Consider the following 27,039-nt stretch of genomic DNA (forward strand, 5'->3'; position numbering starts at 1 on the left):
TGACTGGCACGGAGGTTTACTTTATTACTATACCATATAGTTAATAGCACACCTAAGAGCACTCAGAATCTTCACAGAAGGCAATTCATATCTGTAAGACTATTGGGAGTAGTGTTATGCTTTACATTCTTGTAATGCTTCATCAAGATGAACAAGTTTGGCACTTTCTTCCCAGAGTTTCCTTGCAGTCTCCTCATCCAAGGCTTGTTTGGCTGCCTCTTTTTCTCTGAACACATGGAAATATTTTCCAGATGTCTCTTGAAGATCTTCAGCAACAGCTAGGTAGACACCGGGCTGTGCCGCTTGTCTTGCACTTTTTATCACGGTCCAAAATATAGGGGCTAAAATAAGAAACGTAATGGATAAAGCCAAAGACAAATCCAAACTAGAGTATTAAAAACCAAAAGTGGTGCGAAGCAAATGTGGCTCGCTAATTTCTAATTAACTGTGAGCCAATAAAAGAGTTCAGTTTCCACTATGTGCTGTGGACCTAGTCTGAAAATCGGAATCAAAATCCACATGGGGCGCCCACTATGTCTAGAGGGAAAAAGGATTCTACACTGATATAAAAGGGGGTTCTTTACTGTAAGAGCAGTGAGACTATAGAACTCTCTGCCGAAGGACGTGGTGATGGTGAACTCAATAAAGGAGTACAAGACGGGTCTGGACGCCTTTCTTGAGTATTACAATTTCACACGTTACATCACCGATAACTTCAGAAGGGTCGGTGATCTGTGGATAATTCCGATTGCCAGATTGGAGTCAGGAAAGATTTATTTTTCCTTAAATGGGGAAAATTGGCTTCTACCTCATTGGAGGTTTTTATTTGCCTTCCTCTGGATCAACATTGGGGGGAAATAGGCTGAAATAGATGGACATGTGTCTTTTTTCGGTCTTACATACTATGATACTATGTGTTATATGCAAAGTTAGCTGCAAATTTCACCTACCCGCATTGCATTAATCTAAGACTGAATACATCTCACCTAGTGTCGCACTGGAAAATGTAGATTTGTGCATTCCAGTGTGCCTTCCCAGTTCAGTATCAGCAACTCCAGGGTGCAGGGAGTTGGCTGTAACTCTTGTTCCTAAACAGATGAGTAAATTACTTAGTAAAAATACTAAAAGAATCCAATCAGAACATAATCGTGTTCAGTATTCATATCCAATCATACATTAGTACATGGAGATGGAGCGTAAAAGTGCAAACGAAGTTAGATAATAAAAGATTGGATGCAATGCACAAAAGTGTTTGTGCTGTAATAAAAGTGAAGCTCCACTTTGAAGCCATTTTGAAGATTATATTATAATATATAAGGAAAGCAGTGACATTTTCCAATAATGTTAAAGGGGTTGTCCAGTTGCAAACTATTGATTGCCCACCCGCAGCATAGTTCATCAATAGTAGATCAACACGGGTTTGCCACCCAGGACCTCTCACTGATCAGCTGTTTGCCAGTTTGGTGCACTAGACAGACAGATCCATTCTCACTGCAGTGGCAGGGCTTGGTAATCCATGCCAAATTCCTATGGAAGTGAATGTCCTGAAACACCAAGCCTCACCACTGCAGTGGGAACGGAGCTGTCTGCTTCCTGCAAAAAATCAGCTCACCGCCACAGAGAATAGATGATTTTTGGTGTTCCCAGGTGGCAGATCCGGCAGCTCTATTATTGATGGCTTATCCTACAGATAGGTCATCAATAATTTATTTTTGATGAAAGGGGTTATCCAGTTGTACTGTCTTTATGAGAGCTCATGAACATGGCTGTATTAAGACTTTGTTTTGTAACAAGATGTAATAAGGCTACCACAGAAGTACATGAGCTTTCTACTGTACCTGCCTATCAGACATGACTAAGGGGGTCTTGAAGACTCCGGAATGAATGCAGCAGCAGTCGACCACACACACTCCATTTATTTCAATGGGACTGCTGGAGATAGCCAAGATCAAGTATTTGGCTATTCCCAGCAGTGTCACCTAAATCAATTAACTGGTCTTGTTCATCCGTGACCACCACTTCATTTATAAGGGTACCTTGGGGAGTCCCATTCTCCTAAACATTCTGCTAAACACAACCCCAAATGCAACTGATTATATAGTTATCACACATCCTATGGGTAGAGGATAAATTCTTTCAGTAGGACAACCCTTTACGGTCATCATGGACATATGGCAGGAAGTCACAGCCCAGCTTTATACCTTGGCCTGAGTCTCTATAAACCAGTCAGGTTTCCTATACACACAGTACAAGATAGTTGTAGCTTCTCATATCCCCACCTTTCAGCCTTCTGGCCAGTTCATTTGTGAATAGAACATTGGCCAGTTTGCTCTGACAATAAGCCGCTTTTGTGTCGTATTTGGTCTTCTCCCAGTTTAAATCCGCAAAGTCGATATCTCCTGCTATGTGAGCTAGGGAAGAGACATTAATAATGCGAGACTGGCCAGATTCCTTGAGCCGATCAAGTAACAGGTTAGTCAGGAGGAAGTGTCCTGCAAAAGAAGAGGGGAAAAAAAAGAAGAAAATTTTATTATTTCTCTCCACTAGAGAGGATACCATGAAGGTGAAGCCTCTTCCAGCTTCATATGATACTCAGGGAGCCGGCAGACGCCGTGGCTGATTTGTGCTAATTGCGTACAGATTATCGCTAAGGCTGGGTTTACACAGGGCGGATTCCCGTCGGAAATCTCGCGGTTTGGCCGCAGCAAAAACCGCAAGACTTCCGCCGGGAGAACCGCCGCGGCGGCTTTGAAGCGGCCCGGCCGCTCGCTTTTCCGTTGCGGCCGGCGCTCCATAGAGGAGAGCGCAGCCGCGATGAAAATAAACAAACAAAAAAAGTAAATAGACATGCTGCATCTTCTGAAACCGCGGCTGTGGCGCCCGTAGCCGCGGTTTCAGCCGGACTTACCGCAGCGGATTGGCCGTCCCGTGTGGATGAGGTTTTTGAGAAATCTCGTCCACATGGCTGGCTAACCCCGAGATTAGCGGCCGCGGGCGGATTTGCCGCGGCCAAATGCCGCACGGCAAATCCGCCCTGTGTGAACCCAGCCTAACTGTACTTGGAATTGCCAGTGGCAGGTATAGGGGCAGCCCATCAAATAGCAATAATTTGCATGTGGTTAGCGCAGATCATTCGCAGCGTGCACGGACACTCCTATAGTACTTTAGCCCATAGATAGATAAGAGAGCCAATTGAACTCCATCCGGTGTTCTGTGAGGGTCCTTTAAGACGAGCCGATAATCGTTTGAATGAGCCAGAGACGTCACAGTTGGCTCGTTCACTCGTGCAGCCGGTTTATACAGCAGATACATTGCTAGCTTGTCCAAACGAGAATCGTTCAGTCTTTCACAATTGCTGTATATGCGAATGAGAATGACCGAACAGGCGCTGTTTAACCCCTTAATGCAACAGGGCATAACTGTATGTCCTGGCAGAGAGGTACTTCGTGCAACAGGACGTACAGTTGCGTTCTATGGATAGCGTGAGATCAGAAGAGATTCCGTGCTATCTGGCAGCAGGAGTCAGCGGGGGTGCATCAGGATAGCGACAGTCTATGTAGATCACGGCACGTAAAGGGTTCACAGAGTCTATGACGTCATCAGACTCTCGCAATGTAATTGCAGAGAGCCTGACGGGTTACCATGGCAACAGGACGTCATTTACCGGCGTCCTGCATTGCCAGTGCCTATGTTAGCTATAGCAAGCAAAAAAGCAATGCTTTATCATCGCGATCATAGGTGCTATGGTGCAAGTACCCCACAGGGACACAAATAGTGTAGAAAAAAGATCATAACAGGGTCAACATAAAAAAATATATAAAACAATAACATTTTTGTGCTTTTTCCACTATTAGTATAAAAAAAATGTTAAAAATTAAAATCCCACATATTTGGTATAGTCATATCCGTAATGACAAATTGAACACACATTTTAATCTGCACGGCAAAAAGCGTAAAAAAAAACAGCCTAAAAAAACGAAGGCAAAATGCTTATTTTTATTTTCCCTCCCATAAAACGGAATAAAAGTGATCAAAAAAGTTGTATGTATCCCAAAATGTTACCCATAAAAACTACAGCTAGTCATGTAAAAAACAAGCCCTCACAGAGCTCCGTCCATGGGAAAAAAAAATAAAATTATAGGACTTTGAATGCAGCCATTTACAAAAACAAGTAATTTCCAAAATTTTATTGCAGAAAAGTGGAAAAATTTGCCTTTCTCTAGATCAAGAAGGGGGGGGGGGGGATTAAAGGCTCAACTAGATGAACATTGTCTCCCTTCAGTCTAACATACTATGTTAAGTCACACACCACACGGCTCAGCTACATGCACGTCGCGCGCACGCACGCGGCTCAGCTGCATTCACGTCGCGCGCACGCACGCGGCTCAGCTGCATTCACGTCGCGCGCACGCACGCGGCTCAGCTGCATTCACGTCGCGCGCACGCACGCGGCTCAGCTGCATTCACGTCGCGCGCACGCGGCTCAGCTGCATTCACGTCGCGCGCACGCGGCTCAGCTGCATTCACGTCGCGCGCACGCACGCGGCTCAGCTGCATTCACGTCGCGCGCACGCACGCGGCTCAGCTGCATTCACGTCGCGCACGCGGCTCAGCTGCATTCACGTCACGCACGCGGCTCAGCTGCATTCACGTCACGCACGCGGCTCAGCTGCATTCACGTCACGCACGCGGCTCAGCTGCATTCACGTCACGCACGCGGCTCAGCTGCATTCACGTCACGCACGCGCACACGGCTCAACTACATTCACGTCACACACGCACACGGCTCAACTACATTCACGTCACACACGCACACGGCTCAACTACATTCACGTCACACACGCACAAGGCTCAACTACATTCACGTCACACACGCACACGGCTCAGCTATATGTACATCACATACAGCTCTGCTACATACATTCTTGACCCCTTAAAACCGGGGTTCACAACCAGCACAGTAGAGTCCTGCACACACTGATCACCCACTGGTCATGTCAGCCCAGACTCCTCCTACACAGGTGACTGATCACATGGCGGTCACACCATAAGTCCTGTAAGCACACGGCTGCTGTCTGGCTCTGCAGGTTTTTAATAAAGTGAAGGACATGTGATGACATCACAGTCACGTGATCAGGGCAGAGATCAGAGCTCAGATGACTGATCACATGACAGTGACAGCACACGGCTGCTGTCCGGCTCTGGAAGTTCGGAATACAGTTAAGAACCTGTAATGACGTCACAGTCATGTGATTAGGGGCGGAGCTCAGAAGCCCAGTGACTGATCACATGACTGACATCATCCCATGTAACTCACTCACGGACAGGTGGTCGTTAGTATTTTGACTAGGCCTACTCCTAAAGGGGTTAATTCCAAGAAGTGATGTGATGACTATAATCCCGTATATGCATCAACCTATTAACTCTCACTGTGTTGGGCTAATGTGAAGTTTCTTAGGCTCAGCATGCTTACTTAAATCCTGGTGCTCTAGTATGAGTTTTGCGGGGAGCATCTTAGGAGATACTAAATAACACAGAAGCTGCTGATCCGTTGGCCAACAGCCCAAAGAATGATTCCCATCACTAGCGTGATATTCTTACCCAAATGGTTGACTCCAAACTGCATTTCAAACCCATCTTCTGTCTTCCAGTGAGGACACCTCATTACCGCTGCATTGTTTATTAGAACATCTATGTGCTGCTCCTCTACAAAAACATAATAAATTGAAGAGACTGGTTATTTGGGTCATTTAAAGAGGTATTGTCATCTCATAAAGTGATTGCACATCAATAGTACGGTATATGCTATTACTTTGCAATCAGTGACGTCTGTCTTCTGGGGCCGCCACGGATCCTGTGAATGAAATGGCAGGGAACTGCAGCTGCTCCTATTTAACTGAATGGAGCAGTGCTGCAGTCCCCTGCTTACCATGTTTCCCCAAAAATAAGACCCTGTCTTATATTAATTTTTGCCCCAAACCCCATTACAAGCAAACAATGCTCTGTTGGCGCTAAGAGCCACACGAAAGCCTGATGATGCACTGGAGACCAGTGGAGGGACCTGGACGGCGCCTGCTGGGCAAGTATTGCTTTTTTATCGGGGTAGGTCTTATTTTCAGGGAAACACGGTAGCATGTGGATGGGGTGCTGCTGTGAAGGGAAGACTGTGAAGGGACTGCAGTACTGAATCAGCACTGTGGTCCTTTCTTTCTCAGGACCAGTGGGTATCCTAGGGATCGTACTCCTACTGCTCATACAGTGCTGGCAGATCTTAGCGTCATGCAATCACTTTATAACATTCAGTACCCCTTTAAAGGGGCTGCACCAAGATTACAAGTTATCCCCTATCCACAGGATAGCAGACAACTTGCTGATTAGTGTGGAGTCTCGTGTCCCCTGTGATACTCACTTCGGGGTTACTGCTCCTCCCACAGTAAAGAGGAAACTGAATGGAGCACTGGTCGCACAAGCACACTGACACTCTGTTCACTTTCAATGCAACTGCAGAGATAGCCGAGTGTCAAGCGCGCGAGTATTTCCATTAGCCCCAATTAAATAAATGGAGCACCAACTGTGTATGCTCAGCCAATGCGACATTCATCCTGATGTCCCTGCGGGCGGAGAACTGACCTCCGCAGTTATAGGCAGGCACAGGACCTCTGTTCTCAAGATCGGCAGGGATCTCAGTGGTGAGACCCCCACCAGTTAGCAAGTTATCCCCTATGCTCTGGATAGGGGATAAATTGTAATCTTGGTAGAACCTCTTTAATTAAAAGGCATGAAATGATTTGTTAGGGTGTTTTTACATGGGGCAATTTGTCAGGCAACGGCTACCCAAAAGGTCATCCCAGCAATAACCGTTCCTGTGCTTTTACACGGGGACAAGCGTCACTGACTGAATGCAGGTGGAGCGGCTGGGGATTGGTTCGGCCACCCACATCCATTCACAGTAAACAGGCAGTCGTTCATAAGTGATACTACCTGTTTACACGGAATGATATGTTGTTAAGTTTTCCACATGCAGAAACTAAACAACCAACGAAAAGACAACCTTCAGTCACTGCATGCGTTTACACTGACCGATAATCGCTCCAATTCTAACTGGATCGCGGGAATCCGAATAATCGCTCCATGTAAAAGCAGCTTTAGTATAAAAGGGTCCAACTAGTGTAATGATCGTACTGTACTCTTTGCCCCCACTCACCAGCTCTAGTACTTTACCTTTTAGGACGCTCTTTGCAAATTCTTTAATAGACTTCACAGACGCCAAGTCCAGGTGTTTGGCAAATACATTGTGATTTAATGTTGTGCCACGTACCTCCCTTGCTGCATTTTCACACTTTCCCATGTCTCGACATGCCATGATTATTTTACCGCCTAGAAGAAAATGAAGAAAGTGGTTTCTATCGGGTTGTATAGATCTCCTGGACCTCATTCACAAGCACTTAAATAGCAAGATACATGTTTCACCTTCGCCAGCATTATAGTTTATTGGGTGAAGAACATAAGCCGCCGCGGCCAGACTCCTCTAACAATGGCTCATCTCCGGGGAAACAAACAGGGCATTTGGAAGGTCGTGTCTGATACTTGTTTCCCTTGAATGCCTTTTTCAAAATTGCATTCTCATAATACAGGCTGCTGCAAAAGCACTTGTGTAGCTATGATTGCTATTAGGAATACTTACACTGCTGCAGTCTGTATGCTGCTTATTGCACTGACCCAAATCAGCATCCATGCAGAACACATAACAAGGATGTCGATAATGATTGGGGTTGTGATCAGGATGCAACAGACAGCTCTGTCCTGGAGCCTGATTTACCTATTTTGGCGTTGAGGACCAAGCGATTTTTGGTATTTTTTCATCTCCATTTTTCAAAAGCCATAACTTTATTTTTCTGTCGACGCGGCCGTATGAGGGCTTGTTTTTTGTGTGGCGAACTGTAGTTTTTATTGGTGCCATTTTTGGGTACATAGACTATATTGTCAAACTTTTATTATTTTATGATCGTAGGGAGAGAAAACGCACCAATTCTGCCATAGATATTTTTTTTTTAAAGTGTTAATTATGCAGCATAAATGACAATACAATTTTTTTCTGCGGTCGGTATGGTTACAGTGATACCAAAATTCTTATTTTTTTTTTTTAGGTTTTTTCACAATAAAAACCCTTTTTTTGGAAATTATTTTTTTCTAAATTGCTGCATTCAAAGTCCTATAACTTTTTTATTTTCCTATGGACAGAGATTTTTCATCATGGGGGCTTTACGGCTTCTTCTCGATCAACAGTCAAAGGGTGACACACTGAACTGGATGGATATAAGTATTTTTCAGCCTTATGTACTGCGACTCCATAACGGATGATACGCTTCCAAGGTCACATGAACATTATTGATGGAACATTCAGTTTTTCTGTTCCATCATAGCAGCAGAAAAACGGATCCCTTACATGATAAACATCAACAGTGCCGGACGGATGTCAATGACTCATAACTCGGGTCTTTCCGGTTCCGTCATGGTATCTGTTGTTTTACTGCAAAGAAAAGAAAAATAATGCGCTTTATACCAACTTGTGGCCACAGCGCGTTTTCAGAAATAGAAGCAAAACGTTGCAGCTTCACCGCAACAAAAACTGCAGAGCAAGAACTCAGCCCTGGGTTATTGCAAACAGAAATGCAGTTATTTTGCGTATTAGGTCTCACACGCACGGGCGGGTCAGATTCCACATGCAGAATCCCACGGCGAATCCAGCAGCGGCGTCCGCATTTACCACCTTGCCGTCAGAAATGCTTAGTACAGATTTTTTTTTTAAACACCTGCTTTTCCTGTGTCATCGCTTAGCAATGACGCCAAATCTGTGACCTGTCGGGACTGTCAATTCCGGAAGGGCTACGGATCGTACGGCTTTCATTGCCTTCAATGGAAGGCATCCACATAGAATCCACGTTAAAATGGAGCATGCAGCAATTTTTCCTCTGCGAGCAGAAACCACAATTGGTTTCCGCTCATATGCGTATCACTTTTCCATACCGTACTGGATTCTGCAATGCAAATCCGCCTGTGTGTGGCCGGCCTTAAATAGGAAATGTCTTAGTTAGGACTGAACCCTGCAGATAGTTTTGACTATAATGGGGTCCAACTGGTTTCCACTCAGCCGCCCTGCATCTTACCAGATAAAATGCATGCAGTGCTTTTTCTTCTGGTATTTTGTGCCGGATAGGACAATTCCTTCGTAATTCATATCCTATTCTCACCCCACAGTCAGTGCCTTTGGGTAATAATGTCTTGCACTACATAGAGGAGATAGGGGAGGACAGCCTATATGTGATACATATGGTGGTGTATGTGAAGTGGCACAGTCTGTGGTATGGTAACATTATGGTGTAAAGTTTTTATCTAGACTGTAAAAACTGATGGCCAATCTTCAGGAAAGGTCATCAATATCAGATTGGCGAGGGTCCGCTGCTTGGGATCCCCACCGATCAGGTGGTTGAAAGAGCTGCAGCGCTGGTGCGAGTACCGCAATCTCTCAATTTTTAGATCCAAGCACGATCCTGTCAGTCCTCAGAACACCATATTATTCATAGAAGCTGTTCTTGTTGTACTAAAGTGAATGGGACAAGCCTGCAGTACCCAGAATGGCCACTATAACTAATACGGCATTCTGAGGATGGACAAGATCGTGCTCAGATGCAAACATTGTAGGGGCTACAGGGCTTGTATGAGCCAATTGGTGGAGTTCCCGAGCAGCAGAGCCCATTGATCAGATATTGATGTCCTATTCTGGAGGATAAGCCATTAATTTATAAGGGCTGAATGACCCCTTTAACCTCTTAAGGTGGCCCCTTTTTTAACACATTTTCAGTTTCTCCACCCCACTTTTAAAAAATCGTAAGTCTTATTTAACCATCACCGTAGGGCTATGAGGGCTTGTTTTTTTGCGGAATGAATTGTATTTTTCAATGGTACTATATAATGTACTGAAAATGTTTTAGAAATTCTAAAGTGGAGTGAAATGAAAAAAAAAAAAATTCTACCATCTTTGCGGAGGTCTTGTTTCTACATACTGCAGCAAAAACGGCACGATAACTTTATTCTACGGGTCAGTAGGATTACTACGATACCAAAATGTATATAGTTTTTTTGCTGTACTACTTAAAAAATACAGTGGGGAAAAAAAGTATCTAGTCAGATACCAATTGTACAAGTTCTCCCACTTAAAAAGATGAGAGGCCTGTAATTGACATCATAGATAGACCTCAACTATGAGAGACAACATAAGAAAACACATCCAGAAAACACATGGTCTGATTTTTAACGAATTTACTTTTTAACAATAAATAAAAAAATTTTTAAACTGACTTTTAGTCCCCATGGGTGACAAGAACTTGTGATGCTTGGATTGCTCCTGCAGTATGATGTAATGCCATAGCATTACATTATACCGCGATCTGACAGGCAATCTATCAAGCCACGCTACAGGCATGGCTTCATAGGCAATCTACAACAACAGGCTTGGGGGCTTACAGAAGGCCGTGGCAAGTGAATGGCATCCCATGATCTCATAGTGGTGGGCCGTTCAGGACCCCCGAACTCCAATCAGGGCACTTAAATGTATACAACCACAAGAGTGCTGATTGCAGCTGTTGTGGGCAGGTGTCAGCTATAAGCAACAGCCGACACCCACATTGTACGGATCCCCCTCCATACAAACCCCAAACCTCCAGGACATAACTGTACGTCATGGAGCCTCAAGGGGTTAATGGTCGGACCAGTATCTTACCTCTTTTTGCCAGCTCCAAAGCAGTTTCTTTACCAATTCCTGTGTTGGCACCAGTTACTATCACGGTCTTCCCTTGGATTTTTGCATTGCTTGGACAGGGGCCACCACCTACATAGTCCCTGAAGAAAAAGGACAAGTATTAAGAAATTTCCTAGCAAGCCTTTCTCAGCATTGCGCCCGTTAAGGTGCATTCACAAGTGGCGGTTTGGATGCTGTAAAAAAAAACATTAAAAAAATGCATTCGGGAAAAAAACGTAAGTTTTTTTTTCCCTTTAAACAGAAAAACTGCATGCTTATTTACAATATTTTTTATCGCGATCAATCTGCCCTGTCTTGGTGAGCGCGAATTCACCTCGTTTTCCTTTATACATACTGGGATTCTGCGGCGAAATCCAAGCCAATCCTTCTTCCCATCCATCTGAATGAGAACCCAGATTTTCCGGCCAAGGATTTAAGATCTGTGATGTACAAAAGAAAAGTGTCTCCTCTGGACCCAGATCCCGCACTGAAGGGGTGTGGGGAATCAAAAAGTACTAAATCAGTGCGTGACACCGCAGTCGTACATCTGCAGAACTGTGGCAGAATAGACGAGCGCGATATTGGGCTGTGAAACTCGGGGCGATACTGCGCTTGGGAACATGCGATTTCCCAGCGGATGTAAGGGGTTTGTGTGTCAAACCCGTCTCGCGTTAATTCAGGGAGGTAGCGATCCCCCGCTGCGTCTCACAGCTACGTTGGAAGAGCGGCAAGTGTTTCCCATGGTTTTCAAAAGGAAACCTCGCATCGCACTTGTGCGCATCTGGTTTTTACCGGCCTCATTGAAAACAATCAGTTCCGAGGGAACGCCCAAAGATGTGATGCGGGAGCAAAAATAATTAAATCGCTCATGTATATGACCACATTAAAACAAATACATCTTATTTGTAAAGTGCCACCTTATACTGCAGCGCTTCAGGTGATTTGATTATTACCCCATTGTGTGCCATCCAGAGACAGCTGGCACCATTGTTACACCCGTGTCTGTCGGACCCATTTCCAGGGTCTTGTCTGGAGTGGATTTGGTCTCCCGCTGCCCATTACATGTCCCGCCTCTCACACCCGCCGTCGCCTCCATTCACACTGATGTTGTGGACAATAAACCCGGATGCTACACAGCGGGACTGCGTTGTCTTCAGCAACAAATCAGGTTCTGGCCGGCTCCCATAGGAGTCTGATTACCGTGTATTCCACGTGCGCTATACAACCGCGTGATGCGCAGTAATTCGCAGGCTATCAATTACATTGGCTTACACAGTTCCAATCCCATTTGTGTAATATGCTAGCGCAAAAAAGGGCGCAGCATATTCTAGTCTGACATCTATGTACGCGCATGAGAGCCCATATATAGATATATATTATATATACACACCCATATGTAATGGTGCATGGGCGACATGTATACGCGCCGTTGCCAAGCAACAGTGCAGGAAATATAGACAAAACAACCTACCCAGGTGTAGTGCGCAGGGCGGGTGCTGGAGATACGCCGCCACGCACAGTACAATATCGCTGCCTTAGGCGGCTGTAGCCCGGCTCACCAGCGGTTTCTGCTTATGACCTTAGTGTGGGCACTGATGATAGCCATGGTCATGTCTGGATAACTAGGGGTGAGCGCCTCAGTCCTGCCTTTACTGTGGAGCAGCACACTGCCCCCTGCTGGTGAGATGGTCTGTGGGTCACCCTTAGTAGAGGTACAAGGGACAGTGACAACTGCTGCTAGGGGAGGGACGTGTCTGACAACCACTGCACGTCCTGCACTGTGCGGGGAAAGAATTCCCCCGGGGAGGTCAGTGACACGTTACCGGCCGGGGGACAGAGGTCACATGGTACACTCACTTCAGCAGGACGGACGCTCCGAATACCGTTCCCACCACGGAGGCCCCGAGCACATATTTATTGATGGCCACCATCTCCGCTCACATCCAGCAGAGGTCGATGTGTCCCGCCGCTGCACTGTACAACGTGACTGCCAGGACTTCCTGCTTCATCTACGGAGGCTCCTAGGAGTCAAACTTGTTCCGCGTTTGAATGCGTCGCTATGGAGATCAAGGTATAAATGTCCAAGCCATTGAAAGGAGACGGAGTGATGCTGAGCTGTGCCCACTAGGGAGAGGACAGTGAGGAATAGGAGCTGGTCTGCATCAGGCGCCCCCTTGTGGCAGCTGCAGGCAGTAAGAGATAAGGGGACAATTCCAGCCATCATAGTTGTGCTGCATGATACTAATAACATGGGGGGATAATACTTAGTAGGGTCTCACGTAATAAGATATGGAGGGATAATACTTAGTAGGGTCTCGCGTAATAAGACATGGGGGGGATAATACTTAGTAGGGTCTCGCGTAATAAGACATGGGGGGATAATACTTAGCAGGGTCTCGCGTAATAAGACATGGGGGGATAATACTTAGTAGGGTCTCGCGTAATAAGACATGGGGGGATAATACTTAGTAGGGTCTCGCGTAATAAGACATGGGGGGATAATACTTAGTAGGGTCTCGCGTAATAAGACATGGGGAGATATTACGCGAGACCCTACTAAGTATTATCCCCCCATGTCTTATTACGCGAGACCCTACTAAGTATTATCCCCCCATGTCTTATTACGTGAGACCCTACTAAGTATTATCTCCCCATGTCTTATTACGCGAGACCCTACTAAGTATTAAGACATGGGGAGATAATACTTAGTAGGGTCTCACGTAATAAGACATGGGGAGATAATACTTAGTAGGGTCTCACGTAATAAGACATGGGGAGATAATACTTAGTAGGGTCTCACGTAATAAGACATGGGGGGATAATACTTAGTAGGGTCTCACGTAATAAGACATGGGGAGATAATACTTAGTAGGGTCTCACGTAATAAGACATGGAGAGATAATACTTAGTAGGGTCTCACGTAATAAGACATGGGGGGATAATACTTAGTAGGGTCTCACGTAATAAGACATGGGGGGATAATACTTAGTAGGGTCTCACGTAATAAGACATGGGGGGATAATACTTAGTAGGGTCTCACGTAATAAGACATGGGGGGATAATACTTAGTAGGGTCTCACGTAATAAGACATGGGGGGATAATACTTAGTAGGGTCTCACGTAATAAGACATGGGGGGATAATACTTAGTAGGGTCTCACGTAATAAGACATGGGGGGATAATACTTAGTAGGGTCTCACGTAATAAGACATGGGGGGATAATACTTAGTAGGGTCTCACGTAATAAGACATGGGGGGATAATACTTAGTAGGGTCTCACGTAATAAGACATGGGGGGATAATACTTAGTAGGGTCTCACGTAATAAGACATGGGGGGATAATACTTAGTAGGGTCTCACGTAATAAGACATGGGGGGGATAATACTTAGTAGGGTCTCACGTAATAAGACATGGGGGGATAATACTTAGTAGGGTCTCACGTAATAAGACATGGGGGGGGGGGTAATACTTAGTAGGGTCTCACGTAATAAGACATGGGGGGGTAATACTTAGTAGGGTCTCACGTCTTGTTTTTATCAGTCTTAGGACATCATTATCATAATAGTTTTAACCCCTTAAGGACACGGTCTATTTTAGCCAAAAGGACGCAACGATTTTGGGGGGGATTTTGATCTCCACTTTTCAAAAGCCATAATATTTTTATTTTCTGTCGACACTGCTTTTGGGGAGCCTCAGGGTTCAGTCCGCTCCCGGCTGACCCCCGTCCATCAACTACTGATGACCTAGTCAGAGAACCAGTCATCAGTTTAAAAAGGGGCAGAAAATCCCTTTAAGGGTGCGGGCAGACGAGCGTAGGCGTATTTACGTTCGCACGTGTGCAACGTATAATCGCCCGAGCGATCGTTTTTCACCGATCACGACCAGAGCTAGAAAGCGTATTTTCGTTTGTTCCTACTTTGCAAACGGTCTTTTCGGCGATCGAATATGCGTTGGCGCGTATTTCGGTCGCATATGTTCCGTTTTTTTTCGAATTGCCGTTTTTACGCGCCGTAAAATCGCCCATGTGAACGAATACATTCGAAAACCATTGCCTCAGATGGTCACGTATATACGTTTGGTCGCAAAAACGCGCCGTTTATGCGCTCGTCTGCCCGCACCCTAAATGACATAAAATTAATGGAACACACTGCTGCTCGCTGGGGTATACCACAAAGGAGGTGTGCCGCTTGCCACCCCCGCCAATCAGCGGAAGGTCTTGCCGACTCTCAGTGCAGCAGGGCCGGATGCCATTGCCATCAATGGTTGGGATGGAAGCGAGTGTACAAGCCAGCTTCACTCCCATTGAAATCAATGGAGGCGTCGCCTTCCATTACACTTCCTACCTCTCATTATGGTAAGGACTGGATGTCTGATCCTGACTGTAAAGAGGAGCAGGAAGTGTAATAGAAGTGCAGCGCTCCCATTGATTTGAATAGGAGTGAAGCCATTATGACATCATCCCGGGCCGGGCGTTCAACTGGTCGGTAGGAATCCTGAGCGGCGGACGCCCATTGATCAACTACTGATGACCTATCCAGAGGTAAGGTCATTAGTTGTAGAAGCCTGGAAAACTCTTTTAAATGTATGACTCTTATCAATAAAGCTCTCCCCAGTGCTGCACCACCCCGTGATGTTCTCCCTCACCTCTTCCTACCACACTACCCACGCTTTCTGTTCTGCTAACGACTAATATTCCATTTAGACGGGACGAGAGTTGTCTAAGTGACTGTATGAGCGCTGACATCACCGCTAAAATCGTTAGCGCTTGTGCCAACTGTTTACACAGGCAGAGTTTACCACTGGATCGCGGGCGTCTCGCTCAGCGCTTCAACTTCTACGTGACGCGCTGAGTGGGGAGTGTTTACCTGGAACGCAAGCCCGTAATGGTTTTTATGCTTACTGAAAAATCAACGATAACTAATAGTATACCATTTATTGCATTTACATTGCACAGTTATTGCTCATTTTTGTTCGTTCTAACAATAATTGTCCCATGTAAATGGCCCTTAAGATCCTCCGTAATTTGAACCTTCACTCCCATCTCCCGCCAATTCTCCGGAACGTGTTACTCCCGACAATCAAGTTAATCGCCAATATAACAGGTTTAAGCGAGTGTTAAAAACACATTCCCCAATCGAATACTGCGTCTAGACGGAACAATTAGATAATCATTCAGCTTAAACACAAGCCCACAACGAATGAGAATCATGAGCTTCTGGTTCGTCGTTCAGTTGCAGCCGGCATACAAACCATTGCCGGCTCATTCACTTGTCATGATCGTTCAATGTTTCCCATAGGAATGTACAACACTGAAGGAGAGCGGCACAGTTCTCAACGATTATTGTGCCGTCTAAGGCCTTATTCACACAAACGTTTTATCGCGGCTATTTTGCTGAAATATGCAGCCATCTGAAGCATCGGATGCCAGTGCATCCATGCAGATGGGCGATTAACCGACGTGTAAAATCGGCCAGCCGGAAAAGATAGCATGTACGCTGCCGATTCTAGCTGACAGGTTTTGCCCTATCTTTTGGCCGCAATCAGCTGGCAGTTCCCATAGTAGCTGCCAGCAAGGGGAAGGACTTTAGGAGAGGTTAGCGCTCTTGTTAAGTGTAAAAGATCTCTAACTGTTCTCCTTCTATATTCCATCATCCGTTAGTATCCACCCGCACTTCATATCAGTACATACACAGAAACTGGCGGATGACCGGCTTCTACAGTTTTAGGCTTACTACTAAAGATGAACGAGCATACTCGCTAAGGACAATTGCTCGATCGAGCATTGTCCTTAGCGGGTATCTCCCCGCTCGGAAGAAAAGGTTCAGCTGCCGGCACGGGTGACAGGTGAGTTGCGGCCATGAGCGGGAGGGGGGGGGGGGGGGGGGTGAGAGAGATCTCCCCTCCGTTCCACCCTGCTCTCCCCCGCCGCCGGCAGCCGAATCTTTGCTCCCGAGTGGGTAGGTACTCGCTAAGGGCAATGCTCGATTGAGCAATTGCCCTTAGCGAGTATGCTTGCTCATCTCTATTTACTACCCCATTTAGAATGTTCTGGATGATTGCAGAGAACAATAACTTTTAGCTCGTGTCACCCCCATTTCCTCATAGATTGTAAGTAGAGATGAGCGAACGTACTCGTTAAGGGCGATTTCCCAATCGAGCATCGCTATTTTCGAGTACCTGACTACTCGGGTGAAATGAGTCGGGGGCGGCGTGGTGGAGCGGGGGGGTAGCAGTGGGGAACAGGGGGATGCTCTCCCTCTCCCCCCCACAACCCCCGGCGCCCCCCGAATCTTTTCACCTGAGTCTGAATCCTTCGGATATATCTTTTGAATAGGTTTTCCAAGACAAAAAAAAAAAAGTTAAAAGCGCCTAAAATTAACAATAATTAAATGCTCACTTAGCCCCAACTGCTACCCATCCAACATGACCAACCTCAGTTGAAGCGGTGGGCGGTCACGTGCTGCACATTGTGACCACTCAGCAGCCATACTGCAATTTCTATTAATTTTCAGCCCTTTTTTTAAGTCCCATAAAACCTCCTTAGGCCATGTCCAGACGGGACGGATTTGCTATAGAATGTCCACAGCATATATTCTGCATCACCAACTAATCCAATTGGTGCAGAATTTGATGCAGATTTTAACAAGGATTTTGGTGTGGATTTCACCCCCTTAGGCTTCCTACACACGACTGAGCGCAATATTGGGCCAAGAAACTCAGCCCGATATCGCACACGTGTCATGTGCCTGCAGATGCAAGACGGTTTTCTGTAAAAAAAAAAACGCCTCCCATCACTTCGGTGAGGTTGCTATCCTCCAGCATGGCTTTCAATGGGAAACCTCGCATCGCATTTTCCTGTCCCATTGAAAACCATAAGTGATGTATTCCAAGCGAACACCCAAACATACGGCATGCCGCGATTTTTTGATGAGAAGCAACCTCACACATGAATGGTCTCAGGATGCTTACTGCTGGCATGATGCAGGACTCGTGGTAGCGCTCATCTTTTCTTCTCTGGACAATCACTCTTCCCGATGTCCCCAACAGTCTAAAGTGGCTTCATCAGAGACAATAACGTCACCTCGTTTTCTGCAGTCCGATCCCTGTGCAGTATTAACTTAGTGGCTCGTGAACAAAACATTGAAATTTTGGCTCCATGGCAGAAAACTCCCCAGATCTCAATTCTGTTGTCAATTTTCAAAAAGCAGGCGGACGAACAAAAACAGAAATTGTGATAAACTCTAAGTAATCATTAGGAAATAATGGGTTGCCATTAGTCAGGGTTTTGCGCAGAAGCTGATATCCAGCACGCTAGGGCGAATTACAGAAATCTTGAAAAACAAGGGCCAACACTGTCAATATTGAGTTTTGCCTAAGTTTTATGTATTCTCAATTAAAATTTAAAAACTTCTGAGGTGCTTATAATTGTACTTCAGTAACCATAGAAACATCTGACTAATGCTACAGTCACATGGGCAAGCCCGACATAGTTTGCCAACGTGTTTTGCACGCAGATGCGAGGCGTTTGCAGTCGAAAACTCCTTGCATCGCTTCTGTGAAATTGAGATCCTCGGGCATGTGTTTCACGTGCATCAGAGGATCGCAAGTGTTTCCCATCAATTCCCATGGGAAACATCACATGACAGTATGGGCGAGATGTTCTGAGAGAAGCTGCGAAGGGGGGGGGGGGGAAAGTGCATTCACAAGAATGGAGTTCATAGTTGTGCGTGGTTTATACGCCTCGCAATGCACAATACTTGTGCGAGATTCTCAGCCGTGCGAATATCCCTAAAAGATCTAAAAACACTAAAGCAGCAAGCTTTATGAAAACTAAAAGTCGATGTCCGTCTCAAAACTTTTGCCCATGACTTGTACACAATATTAGACTGGTGGTTTTAAGTTATGCCCGAGTATGGAACTTTCTAGACCACAATGGACAATATATTTTTATGTAATTCCACTCAGTTTTTGGTGCCACTGTATTATAAAGAATAATGTTCATTTATCAGCCGCATCATTTTTCATATTTGCTGGATTGAAGGGAACGTGGATGGTTGACTGTATCAATAGATTTGTTTCCACACTGTTTACAGCCTGGTTGATAATGAAGATATCGCAAAAGGATTTATATCTGCTCTTCTAATGTGGACCTTCCCTTTAAAACAAATGCAGTTTGACATTTTAATAATGGCCACTAGGTGTCAGAGTTTGTTTTTTAAAGTACTCACCAGTCCATCATTACAAGGCAAACCAATAGGGAAACAAAAAGCCCCCTGCTGGTCTTCTGTTCCTCTCTGGCCACATTAAACACCATGGGCATCATATCTGTACGTAGCAACTAGTATGTATGCAAATTTATCAAAAGTGTTATTTTGCCCATAAGTGATGGGGAAAATATGTGCAGAACCAGGTCCACTTGCAGTGTAATGGCCTGAGGACCCCACAACAAAGCCCAAAGCCCGGCTGGTAGGGTGAAATGGTTAAGACCGGGGTTCCTCAGGTATAAACACTGGATTCAAACCAGTGTGTGGCACAGCAGGTCGGCATCTACTGTCCTGACATGGATAGTTTAATGAGGGATAAGTGGCTGCCCGACAGCTGTGGCATCGCTTATCTCCGGCAAAAATGTATTTCTTTCTTTCCTCCAGTGTGAAATGTTTGGCCCAATTGGACAATCTAAAATTGTCAGAATCTGCGTACGTCTATGACTGGCCATATACAGAAGGTTATGAGCAGATTCTACGAGTGTTCATATGACGGCTATCTTTGATGTCCAGCATATGTGATGTAAGAGGACGCATTAATAAATGCAATAGTCATTTATTTAGTGTAATTGCTTAAAAAAGAAGGGTGTTAATGCTCAACGTCATATTTATTTCAAGTGCGTACTGTGAGATTTTTGTACCTGGCAAGAAAAGGGGTTGTGGACATAGAGCTCAGACTTCCGTGTCAGGCCGCAACACGTGCAAGGAGGGCTGGAAATATAATCTCTACTCCGAAACAAAGCCCTAGCTGCAGTAAAAAACTAAACAAAAAGACATCACCTCAGAAGCGCTGTCATCTCCGGCGCGGGTCTCTTCTCCGGCATTTGTCTTCAGTCAGCCCTTCCTGGATTGGAGATCAAAATACCCACCTCCAGGAAGGGCTGGCTATGATTGGTTCACGAGCGCCGTGGCTCAGCCAATCAGAGCCAGCGCTTGATGAACTGTAAAAGTTGCATCGCATGAAAACCGCTCTTTCTTGCGATGCAACACATAGGAAGACTCCATAGGGAAACATGGGCTACAAAAAAAATAATAATAAAATCGCGGCTGTATAGAGCATGCCACGATTTTGTAGTCTCGCAATGTCACAGCCTACAAAACATCACTCGTGTGGAAGAACCCATTGGAAAGCATGGGCTCCACATCCATGTAATTTGTAGCACTGTCGCATTGTGGAAGCAGCTTAAAGGTGCCCAGATATACCGATTCTTAAGGTGCTTTTACACCTAACGATTTATGGTTCGTTCATGCAGGCACGGCTCGCGTTGATTTCAGCGAGAGCCACGCTTGCAGTTACAAGCTCCGGCCACTACACTGAGGTCGAAGCAGAGACTTCTGCTCTGACCCCTGCGTATTTGCGGTGCTGTCAGCTGATTGACTGGGGTCTGTTGCTTGGGACCCAACCGATCAACTATTAATGACCTATCCCTAAGGATAGATCAGCAATGGTATTCTCCCTGGAAAACCCCTTTAAGTGGATGCACTCTCTCTTACAGTCCTGGGACGGGCCGTCTAGTATTAAATAGCTTTCAGACTGGCCGAAAACAAACTGTGAATAGTTTAATTCTGAATTCATACAGGACACCCAAACTGGCGGTAACGTATAAACCGCTCGAACAATTTGCACCAGAGATAAACCTAACTTGTTAAAACGGTTGAACTACACTCTAAGGTTATCCCTTATCCACAGGAAAGGGGGATAACTTTATGGTCCGTGGGGGTCGGAGTGCTGGGACCTCCACCAATCCAGAGAATAGGGGCCAGCCATGAGTGCATGAGCACTGCCACTCCATTCATTTCAATGACAGCACTGGAAACTGCTGAGTACATCTGCTTGGCCAACTCTGGCGGGGTTATTGATATGAATGGAGTGGTGCATGCGCATTCATTGCTTCCATTCTTGCAGGGACTGTCGGGACCCCTGTTCTCAGAATCAGTGGGGGTCCCAGCACTCGAACGGACCATAGAGTTATCCCCTTATCCTATGGATAGAAGATAGCTTTAGAATTTGGTACAAACTGTTTTAAGAGGCATAAACATCATAAAGAGGTTTTCCATGCAAATACTAGGATAGGTCATCAATAGTTGATCAACTGGGGTACCCCGCATAGGACCATGGCTGATCAGCTAATCGGGCTGTCAGCGCCAAGATACACAGGGGTCCTAGCGGAAGCAGTTGGCTCTGACGCCTGTGTACTGTCCGGATCTTAACTGCAGGCTGTGTTCTCATTAAAACCAATGGGAGCTGCACCTGCCACAAACGGCAGCCACCACCCAGGACAGAGCTGCAGCTTCTGCTCTGTACTCGTGTATTGCAGTGCTGTGAGAGGTCCCAAACGGCAGACCCCAGCTGATCAATTATTAAGGGTCCTATCTTGAGGGCATGAACGCTCTTGATGTTGCTTGGAAATTTTGACTCCGTGATATGACACCTTTCTAGGAAGGTTTTATTTATAAGCTGCCATGGAAAATTTGGATTATACCGATTTTTTTCCTCCATGTATGATCCTGTGGAAGAAGGGCTCTATACTGGCAGGGCCATCGTGGTTGTCTCACTTTCTGATGACACTACGTTTTCCACCTTGTCAAGCTTAAACTACACTGTGTGAAAAATATCCAGCCTCTAGGAGTTAGCATTTTGCTACAAAACTCAGCATGCAGGTATAGCTCTGTCATTAGATGAACGGTCTTGAAATTTCCTATTGCCTGTGTTCCCCACCCCTGCACCTCCTGTACCACCCCCAACCGATTTGTGTCTAACCCAATGTACCTCATATTGTAATTGTATTGTTTTGCATTTATCCATGCCTGAAAGCGCTGCGGAATAGGTTGGCGCTATACAAATAAAGATTATTATCTTGTCACCGGACCCCCTAAAACTGGTTCCCCCCATGACCTATAAAAGGCTCTCAGAGGCTCCTTGTGTGTAGTGACCTCTTCTTCCGCTTGTGTAGAGCTTGTTGACCACTACGCACCTCTATGATGTAATCAGAGAGATTTCACCCCGTTACCAGAGTCTGAGAGGGGCGCATTATTGGGATGTGAGAAGCTGGATGGTCGTATCGATGAATTGCCGCCACCTGGGCAGTTCTGGCAAGACTGTTAGGGGGTTTTGGGCTCAGTGGGTACGTGAGGAGCTAGGACACATGGCAGCCTGGCTCAGGTCCCCCTCAACAAACCACCAGTAGAGAGGTTCATCTGAGAAGCACCAGCAGCTCCCAACTGTTTCATTATCCGCCATCCAGAGCCAAGTGGCACCATTGTTACACCCCTGTGTCTGTCGGAACCATTTCCAGGCATATGGATGAGTGACATTTGGTCACACGGTGCCCATTACATACCTTTCACGCCCACCATCACCTCCGTTTGTACTGATACTAGAACCTCCATGCCCGCCCGTATCACATCTTTTATCCAAACTAGAGGCGGCCCAACAGGGTGTTAAAGCCTCCATGCCCGCCTGTATCACATCTTGTATCCAAACTAGAGGTGGTACAACAGGGTACTAGAGCTTCCATGCCTGCCTGTATCACATCTTGTATCTAAGCTAGAGGTGGTACAACAGGGGACTAGAGCCTCCATGACCTGTATCACATCTTGTATCTAAGCTAGAGGTGGTACAACAGGGGACTAGAGCCTCCATGTCTGCCCTTATCACATCTTATATCCAAGCTACAGGTGGTACAACAGGGTACTAGAGCCTCCATGTATCACATCTTGTATCCAAGCTAGGGGTTGAACAACAGGGTACTAGAGCCTCCATGTCCCCCACCCCATGTATCACATCCTGTATGCAAGCTAGAGGTGGTACAACAGGGTACTAGAGCCTCCATGACCACCCATATCACATCTTGTATCCAAGCAAGAGGTGGTACAACAGAGTACTAGAGACTCCCTTCAAAGAGTCAGTTTTCCACAATAATCCTTTTCTCAGACATTGAAATTACCGTACTTAGATCAGCGTTACAATCATATAGAGAAAGCTTCATCCCCTCCCAGAACTACTTATTGGTGCTGACAATGAATGTATGCTAAAACTGTCCGCGACTAATAAAGTTGAACGGTAAAAAAAAAATGTGTAAGCGCTCCTCAGGCAGGGAACAGGGGCGTGGCTAGACGCGCTAATCACGTGATAGTGGCAAGCAGCCCTCCTATCCTCCCCGCAGCGCGCAGGCGCTGTGCGAGCCTCTTCCAACGGCCGCCGAGCGCAACTGTCGGGAGAGAACGCAGGGGAAATAAACAACAACAGTAATAATAACAGCAGCTGAGTGACAAGCGGCTGACGTCCCGCGACCCCCCGGCACCGGGCGCCGCCTGCTGGACAAGACACGGCGGCCCGGGCGGCAGACAGAAGAGTCGGGGTCTCTCCAATCACACGGCCGAGGGGACTGGGGGCTCCCTGTGACGCCCGATCTCACACGGAGGCCGAGATGAGCTGCGGGTGATTCCGTTGTCATTCGCGCTGTCCGGGCGCCGCAGGAGGGCGCGCTCCCCCGCCGAGGCCTCCACCGATCGCCTGTACTGCTGTGCGGCCGCGTCCCTCCTCGCATGTACACACACAGCTGTCATATATGTACAGGCGGCCGCCCCCCTTCTCCCCGCACCGGGGTGCTGCGTGCCCCCTCCATCCTCTGCCCCCACTGAGGGGCGCCCACCGTATGGACCAGCTTCTGCCTTACTAGCGGCCGCCACTGCCTCCTCTCCGTGTGACATCTCCCGCGGACCGCACAGTCATGCAGGCGCCGCAGCTCCAGTACGACTTCTTCAGCGAGGAGAATGCCCCTAAGTGGAGGAATCTGCTAGTCTCCTCCCTCAAGAAGGTGAGACACTCGTGTCCTATAAATACCGTAGTTACACAGCGTGCCTTGAGTCCCCCACCAATGGGAGAGCCGTTTCTTAAACCGGCCAATCGGATCACAGCTTTCATGTTTCTAAAGCAGGTTAGAAAGTGAAAGAAGGCCTCTGATTGGTCGCTATGGGCAACCATTCCATACGTTTTTAAATTTGGTATTTTTCAGATACATTTATATGAATTATGTAAAACAGAGTTTCTGTTGCCTATAGCAACCATCTTCAGCACAGCTTTTTGTTTTACTAAAGCACTGTAAAAAATGCCAGCTAAGCTGTGATGGGTTGCTATGGCAACGAAGGCAGGTTACATTGGACCTTTCATGTACGTTTCCCGTAGGTGAGAAACGTCCGTTAAAAAAAAGTGTAAAAACATGCCTTTTGAAGTGTACGTGTTTAAATTATATGCGCAGTATATGTTTTGATCGCTTTTTATATGGAAAAACTTAAAGTGCAAATGCCTTTTAAAGGGAACCTGTCATATTGCCATTTACTGCCATTACGCTGTTCCGCTCACAGTATCGGTTGGAACTGCGTAATCTGCTTGCGGAACACAGAACGCAGCAGGTTCTATTTTACCACGGATACCCGTAACATAGAGCCCATTGTGCACTATGGTCGCTGATATACCGGTAGCCCATGCGAAACTACATTGTGACCTGGCTGCGGGTACCCGCGTCATCGCTAAGCGACGGTGTGGGAAATACAAACCCCAAAAAGGTGTACTGCGCATGACCACCTGTGTGAGTAGGCAGTTATGCGCAGTACATTAGCGTCCGTACGCAGCGCCACGGCCGTGCTCACAGCTGGGATCCACTTACATCTGTGTGAGCCCCGCCTAAGTTATGGTGCTGTTAGGCGACGTGACAGGGAAGCGGGTGAGGTATTTTTTTATACTCGTCTGTTCCTGCGATCCAGCGCTGTCCTCCTCTGAAGTTGGTGTCCCACGCGCTCTTCCATAGACTGTATAGGAGAGCATGCGAACGGGACTCTAAAAAGAGCTGGATTTCACAGGGCCACGCAATCTTCGGAGGGCGGCATCATGCGTGCGGGTGATTCTAAAAAAAAAATGACCTCACCTGTCTCCCTGTGACGTCCGCTAGCGGCACCATAATTCAGTTCCTGGTGGGGTGTGACCGCTTCCCGTTAAGTGTTGAAAAAAGGTGTTGATTACAAAAAATGTATACGTACCGCCATGCGGTTCAATACGCTTTTCATTGACTGCAATGTTAAAAAAGAGAAAAAAGTACATTTTCATGTTTTTTTTTTAAATGTGGGACAGAAATGCGTAGTAGACTTTTCAATCCCACTCTGAAGCGTCCGCCCTTGTAAACATAGGGAAGCGCAGGCGTTGTGTGACTTCGCCAACCACTATGGTTCCATTAAACGCTACGCTTTCTTCTGTTTTTGGAGGTAAAGTCCGTTCGCACGGGCGTATTCCGTTCTAGTCCGTGAAATGTGCAGCGCTTTTATGGATCAAAACTGTGCCTATTCCCTGCTTATTGGGTTATTCATGTGCACAAAAACGCCCAAAAAACCCTAATTGACTTCATGCGTAAATACACACATATCGGGCGTATTTACGCGATTGACTTTAATGGGCTGTTTCGGTCTGTAATAAAGACCAAAATAAAAAATGTTTCGATTTTTTTTCACAGGCGTAAATACGCAGGTCAGAATACCCCAAGACAAATCAATGAGGTTTCAGCGCTCTGTATTATGTGCGGGGGAAAAAAAAACAAAAAAAGAAAAACGCGTGTCATACGGAGCGCAAATACACCCATGCAATTGATCCCTAAAGAGTGCGCATTTCATGGATGACCATGTGACAGTGGGACCGGCCCTGAGACTGTTTCACAAATGTCTCCTTTTACCTGTAATTAACGTGATTAGCGCTGAATTAGTCATTCGCAACTCTTCCGATGGACACATCCATGATGGTTGCAGAGGTAAAACGAGCGGTTAATTTAAACCGTGAAACATGTCTGACGCATTCGCCTGAAAAGGCATTTTTAAAGTAAACTCTCCAGCCAGTCTCACCGCTGTCCTCGCGTTTGGTTGTGTCGGGATAGCGCTTCCTTGACATCTGCGCGCAGAGATTCTGTATCCTGTTACGTGATAGTAGCAGGAAAATATAATGCCTGGGAGGAACGGATCCGTCCTATGACAGACATGAATGGCGCCTGTCAGACTGCATTGACTATTATGGGGTACATCGGTCTGCCATGTTGCTCGCCGGTTTTCCGGATGCAATAAAAAAAATTAGCAGAACTATTGCATCCGGGACTTAGTTCCAGGACTGCGATGCAGGTTCCGTATGACGCCTCCCAGGCAGAGGTGGACGATGGCTTACTGGCAGTTGGTTTTGGGAAAGCTGGGTGACAACCTGTCTCTTGGAGCTACAACAAGGGGAGCGACCCAGCTTTCTTAACCCCTCAGGGACCGACCTATTTGGTGCCTTAAGGATCAAGCGATTTTCGCCATTGCGTTGCCATTTACTCCTCGCCACAGTTGTATGAGGGCGTGTTTCTTTGTTGTACGTCTTACTGCCCCACTTTGGGGTACATATAATGTGTTGGAGAACCTTATTAGGTATTTTTGGCTGGTGGCATTCTAAGTCCCGTTGCATCTTTATATTTTCGTCAGTGGAGCTCTGAGGGCTTTTTTTGCAGGAAGAGTTGTAGATTTTATTGGTACCAATTTGAACTACAGGCAACTTTTGGATTTTTTTTAAATTGTGTTTTTGGGGGGCAAACAAAAAAAAAAGCAATTCTGTCATTACTTTTTAAAATTATTTTTGTAGCATTTTACCATGTGCGATAAATAACAAAATACTTTCATCGAGCGCAGTAATACCTATTATGTGTTTTTTAAATTTTTTTTTATTTTATTTTTTTAATGTTTGTATTTTATCCATTTTTAAAAGGCTTCTGTGGGGAAAAGTGTTTTGTTGTTGTAGTAATAGTAGTAACTGGATCTTTTTCTTTAAATTAAACTTTATTGAACTTTTTTAATGCAGTTTTTTTAGTCCCTCAAGGGGACTTGAAGAAGCAATAGTTCGATCACTAGGATTGTACACTGCAATACTTCTGTACTGCATCCTTCTAAGCCTATGGCAGCAGTCTGTT

The 27,039-nt window shown here is 46.0% G+C and overlaps 2 protein-coding genes across 6 annotated transcripts in view; one reads left to right on the forward strand and one right to left on the reverse strand.

The window, feature by feature from the left end:
* On the reverse strand, window positions 1–23,859 carry RDH13 (retinol dehydrogenase 13). 5 transcript variants are annotated; one of them, XM_066595858.1, is made up of 8 exons: window positions 23,743–23,859; window positions 10,781–10,899; window positions 8,447–8,530; window positions 7,222–7,377; window positions 5,602–5,706; window positions 2,280–2,492; window positions 987–1,088; window positions 1–341 (listed from the first exon to the last, which is right to left on the reverse strand). In XM_066595858.1, the coding sequence occupies exons 4-8, from the start codon at window positions 7,361–7,363 to the stop codon at window positions 115–117; spliced, it is 789 nt and encodes a 262-aa protein (XP_066451955.1). In that variant the 5' UTR covers window positions 7,364–7,377; window positions 8,447–8,530; window positions 10,781–10,899; window positions 23,743–23,859; the 3' UTR covers window positions 1–114. The 5 variants fall into 5 exon arrangements, with proteins under 5 accessions (XP_066451955.1, XP_066451951.1, XP_066451953.1 ...); XM_066595854.1 differs by lacking the exon at window positions 8,447–8,530; XM_066595856.1 differs by lacking the exon at window positions 8,447–8,530 and having other exon boundaries at window positions 23,719–23,858.
* The window catches only part of SOS1 (SOS Ras/Rac guanine nucleotide exchange factor 1), a 102,422-nt gene continuing 98,609 nt past the window's right edge, over window positions 23,227–27,039 (forward strand). Inside the window, exon 1 of the mRNA XM_066595851.1 lies at window positions 23,227–23,883. Coding sequence (XP_066451948.1) covers window positions 23,797–23,883 — 87 coding nt within the window. The 5' untranslated portion in view covers window positions 23,227–23,796. The remainder of the gene's footprint in view (window positions 23,884–27,039) is intronic.

This window comes from Eleutherodactylus coqui, chromosome 3 (assembly GCF_035609145.1).
Source record: "Eleutherodactylus coqui strain aEleCoq1 chromosome 3, aEleCoq1.hap1, whole genome shotgun sequence".
NCBI classification, from domain to species: domain Eukaryota; kingdom Metazoa; phylum Chordata; class Amphibia; order Anura; family Eleutherodactylidae; genus Eleutherodactylus; species Eleutherodactylus coqui.

Coding starts and splice junctions, on each gene's coding strand:
- RDH13 (XM_066595853.1), bottom strand. CDS start 12,729: ATGGTGGCCATCAATAAATATGTGCTCGGGGCCTCCGTGGTGGGAACG. Junction 5,707..7,221: donor TGCAAAGAGCGTCCTAAAAG/GTAAAGTACTAG, acceptor ATGTTTTTGTAG/AGGAGCAGCACATAGATGTT. Junction 342..986: donor ATTTTCCAGTGCGACACTAG/GTGAGATGTATT, acceptor TTCTTATTTTAG/CCCCTATATTTTGGACCGTG.